At 46.7% G+C, this 7,768-nt stretch overlaps 1 protein-coding gene across 1 annotated transcript; it reads left to right on the top strand.

Moving 5' to 3' along the window:
• Window positions 1–6,377: 6,377 nt before the first annotated feature.
• On the top strand, window positions 6,378–7,286 carry LOC309856656 (olfactory receptor 13G1-like; the record flags this gene model as incomplete). The annotated part of the gene is made up of 1 exon (XM_082717968.1): window positions 6,378–7,286. One exon carries the CDS (start codon window positions 6,378–6,380, stop codon window positions 7,284–7,286), a length of 909 nt encoding a protein of 302 aa, XP_082574094.1.
• Between the last annotated feature and the right edge of the window lie 482 nt (window positions 7,287–7,768).

Below are 7,768 nucleotides of genomic sequence, written 5' to 3'. Positions count from 1 at the left end.
TATTCAAATCAATCAACATGATGACCACATTAACAGATCCAGGATGAAACTATATGATTATCTCAATAGAAGCAGAAAAAAGTATTGGACAAAATTCAATATCCTTTTTTGATGACAATCAGCCATTAGGTAGAGTAAGAAGGCACCTCAGCACAGTGAGGTCCATTCACAAGCCCTCCAGCTAACATCATACTCAATGGTGGAAAACCACCAACCTTCCCTTGAAGATCAGGAATGAATCAAGGGTGCCCACTCCCACACTGTTATTCAACAAAGCAGTGGAAAACCTAGCTAGAGCAAACAATCAAAAGAAATAAAAGGTTCCAAAAGCAAAGGAAACAGAAGTGAAAATGAACTTTTGGGACTTCATCAAGATCAAAAGCTTCTGCACAGCAAAGGAAACAGCCAACAAAACAAAGAGGAAACCCACGGAATGGGAGAAGATATTCGCAAATGACACTACAGACAAAGGGCTGATATCCAAGATCTATAAAGAACTCCTCAAACTCAACACACACAAAACAGATAATCATGTCAAAAAATGGGCAGAAGACATGAACAGACACTTCTCCAATGAAGACTTACAAATGGCTCACAGACACATGAAAAAATGTTCATCATCACTAGCCATCAGGGAGATTCAAATTAAAACCACATTGAGATATCACCTTACACCAGTTAGAATGGCCAAAATTAACAAGACAGTAAACAACATGTGTTGGAGAGGATGTGGAGAAAGGGGAACCCTCTTACACTGTTGGTGGGAATGCAAGTTGGTTCAGCCACTTTGGAAAACAGTGTGCAGATTCCTTAAGAAATTAAAAATAGAGCTTTTACGAAGATGGCGCTGAAAGCTAAGAAGGAAGCCCCTGCCCCTCCCAAAGCCGAAGCCAAAGCAAAGTCTTTGAAGGCCAAGAAAGCAGTGCTGAAAGGCGTCCACAGTCACACACAAAAAAAAAAACAAGATCCGCACATCACCTACGTTCCAATGACCCAAGACTCTGCATCTCCAAAGGCAACCCAAATACCCTTGAAAGAGCGCCCCCAGGAGAAACAAGCTTGATCACTATGCCATCATCAAGTTCCCCCTGACTATTGAGTCAGCCATGAAGAAAATAGAAGACAACAACACACTTGTGTTCATTGTAGATGTCAAGGCCAATGAGCACCAGATCAAACAGGCTGTGAAGAAGCTCTATGACACTGATGTACCCAAGGTCAACACCTTAATCAGGCCTGATGGAGAGAAGAAGGCATACATTCGGCCGGCCCCTGACTATGATGCTTTGGATGTTGCCAACAAAATTGGGATCATCTAAATGGAGTCCAGCTGGCTAAATCGAAATATGGTTTTTTTTCATGATAAAAAAAAAAGAAATTAAAAATAGAGCTTCCCGGGGCGCCTGGGTGGCTCAGTGGGTTAAGCCACTGCCTTCGGCTCAGGTCGTGATCTCAGGGTCCTGGGATCGAGCCCCGCATCGGGCTCTCTGCTCAGCAGGGAGCCTGCTTCTTCCTCTCTCTCTCTGCCTGCCTCTCTGCCTACTTGTGATCTCTCTCTGTCAAATAAATAAAGTCTTTAAAAAAAAAAAAAAAAAAAAGTTAAAAATAGAGCTTCCCTATGACCCTGCCATTGCACTACTGGGTATTTACCCCAAAGACACAGATGCAGTGAAAAGAAGGGCCATCTGTACCCCAATGTTCATAGCAGCAATGGCCACAGTTGCCAAACTGTGGAAAGAACCAAGATGCCCTTCAGCAGATGAATGGATAAAGAAGATATGGTCCATATATACTATAGAGTATTAAGCTTCCATCAGAAAGGATTAATACCCAACTTTTGTAGCAACATGGATGGGACTGGAAGATATTATACTGAGTGAAATAAGTCAAGCAGAGAGAGTCAATTATCATATGGTTTCACTTATTTGTGGAGCATAACAAATAGCATGGAGGACATGGGGAGTTAGAGAGGAGAAGGGAGTTGGGGGAAATTGGAGGGGGAGATGAACCATGAGAGACTGTGGACTCTGAGAAACAAACCAAGGCTTTGGGAGCGGATGGGGGAGGGGGTTGGGTGCACCTGGTGTTGGGTATTAAGGAGGGCATGTATTGCATGGAGCACTGCGTGTGTTGCATAAACAATGAATCTTGGAACACTAAAATGAATTAAATTAAATTTTTAAAAATAAGTAAATAAATAGAACCCTCTTCCACTGTTGTTGGAATGCAAATTGCTGCAGCCTATTTGGAGAACAGTGTGGAGATTCCTCAAGAAATTAAAAATAGGGGACGCCTGGGTGGCTCAGTTGGTTGAGCAGCTGCCTTCGGCTCAGGTCATGATCCCAGCGTCCTGGGATCGAGTCCCACATCGGGCTCCTTGCTCCGTAGGGAGCCTGCTTCTCCCTCTGACTCTTCCTTTCACTCTGTCTGCCTGTGCTCGCTCTCACTCACTATCTCTCTGACAAATAAATAAATAAAATCTTAAAAAAAAAAAAAAGAAATTAAAAATAGAGCTTCCCTATGACCCTGCAATTGCACTACTGGGTATTTACCCCAAAGATACAGATGTAGTGAAAAGAAGGGCCATCTGTACCCCAATGTTTATAGCAGCAATGGCCACGGTCGCCAAACTGTGGAAAGAACCAAGATGTCCTTCAACGGATGAATGGATAAGGAAGATGTGCTCCATATACGCTATGGAGTATTATGTCTCCATCAGAAAGGACGAATACCCAACTTTTGTAGCAACATGGACGGGACTGGAAGAGATTATGCTGAGTGAAATAAGTCAAGCAGAGAGAGTCAATTATCATATGGTTTCACTTATTTGTGGAGCATAACAAATAACATGGAGGACAAGGGGAGATGGAGAGGAGAAGGGAGTTGGGGGAAATTGGAAGGGGAGGTGAACCATGAGAGACTATGGACTCTGAAAAACAATCTGAGGGTTTTGAAGGGGCGGGGGGTAGGAGGTCGGGGTACCAGGTGGTGGGTATTATAGAGGGCACGGATTGCATGGAGCACTGGGTGTGGTGCAAAAGTAATGAATACTGTTATGCTGAAAATAAAAAATAAATTAAAAAATAAGTAAGTAAAAATAAACAAATCATAAAAAAAAGAAATAAAAGCTATCCAAATTGGAAAGGTGGAAAGAAATTGTGTCTGTTTGCAGATGACATGATCTTACAGAAAGAGAACAATTACATAGAAGATTACCTGAAACAACCCCTCAAAATGCACCCTGATATATCCAACATGGATGAGACTAGAGGATATTATGATCATGAAATCTGCCACACAAAAGTGAAAAGGATATTAGCTGTGGTTTTGTCATAAATGGTAGAGAAAGGTCTCCTCTGTGTCTAGTCTGTTAAATGTTTTTGTTTACATCAAAGGATGTTGCATACTTTAAAATTTTTTTGTATCTGATGAGATGCTTATGTGTTTTTTATTCCATTGTTATGGGGTATTGCATGAACTGACTTTTGTATGGCCTACTAACCTTGAATTCCTGGGGTCAATCCCACTTAATCATAGTGTATAAGCTTTTTGTATGTTGTTGCATATGTTGTATAGTATTACTTACATGAAGAATCTGAAAAAAACTTGAACACTAGAAATAGAGTAGAACAGTCTGCCTGGAGCTTAGGGTGTGGGAAAATGGAGAGATTCTGAATGGAGTACAAGCTATCGGTCATAAGATGAGTGAGTTCTGAGGACTGAGCATACTACACGGTGACTATATACTGTACTTATACTTGTATTTGCTAAGACAGCAAATATTAAGCTTTCTCACCCAAACAGTAACTCTATGAGATGATGGATGTGTTCTTTAACTCAATTGTACACACGTATCAAATCAAATCATCACATCGCATGCCTTAAAAACCTCATGTGAAAAGAAGTATATACAACTTTAATTGTCATTCATTCCTAAGTGAAACTAGGGGAAAACCTGGGCCCACCCCAAGTGAGAGGCTAATCCCTTCTTTGAAACCAAGCAGTAGAGGGTTAGGGAGAGTGAACCCTAGATTACACCCAAACTGGTAAGTACTCTGACCAGGAACTGAAGATGTCCAGCCAAGATCAGCACTTTGGACAGGTCTGACAAGACCTGGTGACCAGCCAGCCACTGCTTTCACAGTAAATGTCTTAGATGTCTGAAAAGCCACCCACCATCAGAGGCACCTTTTCTGGGAGCAGGGGCAGCCTATTGTCACTAGCCTAGGTCAGCATGGTTGGACCAAGGCTGGGAAGCTCCCATTCCTCCAGGTTTCTTGAGCAGGGAGGGGAGCATTGCCAGACTGGTGGAAGCTGCACTCACTCTTTATGTGAGACAGGTGGCACTGAGTACACAAAATGCTGTGAGCAATGCCCACTGGCCACTGACACCTGGCCTTTAGCTACTCCTAGGTTGGAGGACCTGGCAATGTCCAGCAACAGCCCAGAGCCATTGACCAGCTTGGGGGTTGGCCTTGATTTTTTTCACACACTTCTACATGGGAAGGAAGGACAATGTCTACCCGTGGCAGAAATGGTGGGTTGGTGTGTTCCCTGGCTCAATGCCATGACAGTCTCGCTGTCTGACATGTCCATCATCTTTTCCTGATGTTGCCACTGGTCAGCCAGTCCCTGGGTGATTACTGCTGAGCACCAGTCCCTGTTGGAGCCTAGAACACCATCAGGTGCCAAGAATATCTTCTGTTATTACTTGGTTGGTGATTAGATCTGTCCCCCAGGTGCTGGTCAGCTTCTCCAGAGAGTCCTGATCCATAGGCTGGTTCTGCCCAATCAGGAGGAGCTGGTTTTGTGCTAATTGGTCCCTCAGGGTGCACCAGCACTACCTGTGAGTGGTGTCTGCCTATTTCAGATGACACAGAGCATCTCTAGCCCTAGGTTACACATCTCCCGCTCTTTACTACAGGTGTCATTCACTGTACTTTTTCTTTTTTTTTTAGGATTTTATTTATTTATTTGAGAGAGAGAGAGAGAGCATGAGAGTAGAGAGGTCAGCAGGAGAAGCAGACCCCCCGCCGAGCAAGGAGCCCAATGTGGGACTCGATCCTGGGATTCCAGGATCATGACCTGAGCCGAAGGCAGTTGCTTAACCAACTGAGCCACCCAGGCACCATAATCATATTTTTTAGAAAGGAAAATGAGCAACACGGACAATACGTAGTATAAAATCCACTTCTGTCTCTTTCTCTCTCTTCTTTCCCACCCCCAGTCGTTTTTTTTTTTTTTTTTTAAAGAACCAAGATTTTTGGTTGAAATGTATCAGCATTTTCTACACCAGTGAGCAGATTCCAGTGGGCAATCTGGGTCGTCATTCCCAGACCACCCCTCACAGGGACATGTCCTGTAATGTTTAGTGAAAGTCAGACACCCCCACAATGACTGTAAAGCTGATGCCTGGGGAGACAGATCTCAACCAACATCAGCAAGTAGAGTGCCAAGCCCCTGGTTTTATGCAGATGTATGAAAGTCTTCTTTTTTTCTTTTTTTCATTGAAGGGCTATGACATAAGTAGTAAAATATTTTCAAGATGCACTGTTTTGAAATACACACAGTGCCTCCACATTGACATAATAACTGATAAAGAGCCATACCACCAGCACTGGCATCATTGCCAGAAGCTGGCACGGATGAGCCTGAGTCCCCACTACGCCAGGTTCAGCTTGGTGGACTTTTTGATGCAGCTGAAGTGTTTGGTGGTGAATTGCCTCTGATTTGGGGGGGACCCTGTTGTGGGCTATCCTGCACCTACAGAGAGGCCTGCCCCTGTGCCCAGTGACCATGTGTGTGAGGACACTTGGTGCCTCTCAGCCAGTGCTGCCTGGAGATGGTCAGTCCTGGAAGAAGATAGCTGGGCTTTGGAAGCAGGTTCTTTCCCATTTAATATGCTCCCTTTTCCCCCCTCTCTCCCATCCCCCCTCTGTTCCCAGACTCTATCTGATTGGATGAGTGGGCTGTAAGCACAATCTCTGTGGTCTTCACAGAGCTCAGGTCCCCTGGTTCTCTCTAAGCCCCACAATGCCACACATAATCAGTGCTCTGTGTGGCTGGGAGACCAGCCCTCAGTGACCAGAGCTCCAAGTCTGGTGACTTTGTGAGTGGCCGTCACAGTCCTGCACCAAGAAGAGAAGGGTGAGGACTAGGGTTTCTCAGCACATCAGGGGGCAGCTGCTTTCTCTGTGATGCCCCTGATCTCCAAAGTTTTCAGGGATACAAAGCTCCATTTTTATTACCAAAATAATATTTGACGTTCTCTTTCTAAGTGGGTCACACACATATTTGCAGGACAGGATGCTTGGAACAAACTGTGACTACCTCTTTCCTTCACAGCCAGGCTCAGAGCTCCACTCCCCAGGGCTACAATGAACCAGACATGGGTCACTGAATTCCGCATTCTGGGATTCTCAGAAACACCTCAGCTGCAAATGCTGCTCTTTCCTGCCTTCCTCCTCCTCTACCTGGTGGCCCTCTCTGGAAACCTGCTCATCGTGGTGGTCATTGTCTCCAGCCCTGCCTTGCACACTCCCATGTACTTCTTCCTGGTGAACCTGGCCATGGTGGACATCCTCTGCACCTCCACGATCCTGCCTAAGCTGCTGAGCAGCATGATGGCCGACAGGACCATCACGTATGGAGGCTGCATAGTGCAGCTTTTTTTCTTCACCTGGTCCCTGGGGGCTGAGCTACTGCTCTTCTCTGCTATGGCCTATGACCGCTATGTGGCCATCTGCTGGCCCCTGCGCTACAGCGCCCTCATGGACCCCAGGGTGTGCAGGCTCTTGGCCATGGCTGTGTGGACAGTCAGCCTAGCCAACACCAGTGTACACACTGGCCTCCTGCTGCGCCTGCCCTTCTGCCACTCCAACGTGGTCCAACACTTCTTTTGCGAGATCCCCCCTCTGCTGAAGCTCTCCTGCGCCCCGACACACCTGAATGAAGCGATGGCCTTCACTGCAGACATTATCCTGGCAGTGGGGAACTTCTCTGTGATCATGCTCTCCTACGTCTGCATCATCGCCAGCATCCTGCGCATCCGCTCCGCAGCAGGCAAGCAGAGGGCCTTTTCCACCTGCTCCTCCCACGTCCTGGTGGTCACCTTGTACTACTCCACTGTCATCTACACCTATATCCGCCCAGCGTCCAGATACTCACTGGACAAGGACAAGGTGGTCTCTGTCATCTACACTTCGGTGGCCCCCTCCCTGAACCCCCTTATCTACTCCCTGAGGAATACGGATGTCAAAGCTGCCCTCAGGAGACTGTTCTCCTGAGCTGAGGTCTGTGTGTCCCACGCCCAGGCCCCACCACCTCTCCTGGAGGGTGTGGCAGCAGGCATGGCCCCAGGTGCAGGTTTCCCTAGAGTGGGGTGTATCCTGGCATCTGAGAACCCCATCCTCCTTCCGGAAGACACACTCTGGTGCACTATACAGTGTCCATGGAGCCCAGCTCTGACACCACTTCACCCTGACACCTCAGGAAGCCCCTCATCCTCCCAGATCCTGGGTGTCCTGCCCTGTAGGGTCAAGAAATGACCTGTGTCGCAGCTCTGTGAACTGAGAGGCATGAAATAGATTTAAGAAATTCTCATGGGGACATGGCCCTGTCCCCAGCCCTGGCTAGCAATTTTCTCTCCAACATGCCTCTGCTCATTCTGCCCAGAGGCAGAGGCTTTGGGTGAAGCCTGTAGCCACTCCTCCCAGCACACTCAAGGCTGCCTTCATTGCAGGGCGCAGTGGGTGAGAGGCAGCAAACC

Source organism: Mustela nivalis, assembly GCF_964662115.1.
Source record: "Mustela nivalis genome assembly, chromosome: 2".
In the NCBI taxonomy this organism is placed as follows: domain Eukaryota; kingdom Metazoa; phylum Chordata; class Mammalia; order Carnivora; family Mustelidae; genus Mustela; species Mustela nivalis.
The sequence above is the reverse complement of the archived record's forward strand: the minus strand, read 5'-3'. Positions and strand labels throughout refer to the sequence as shown.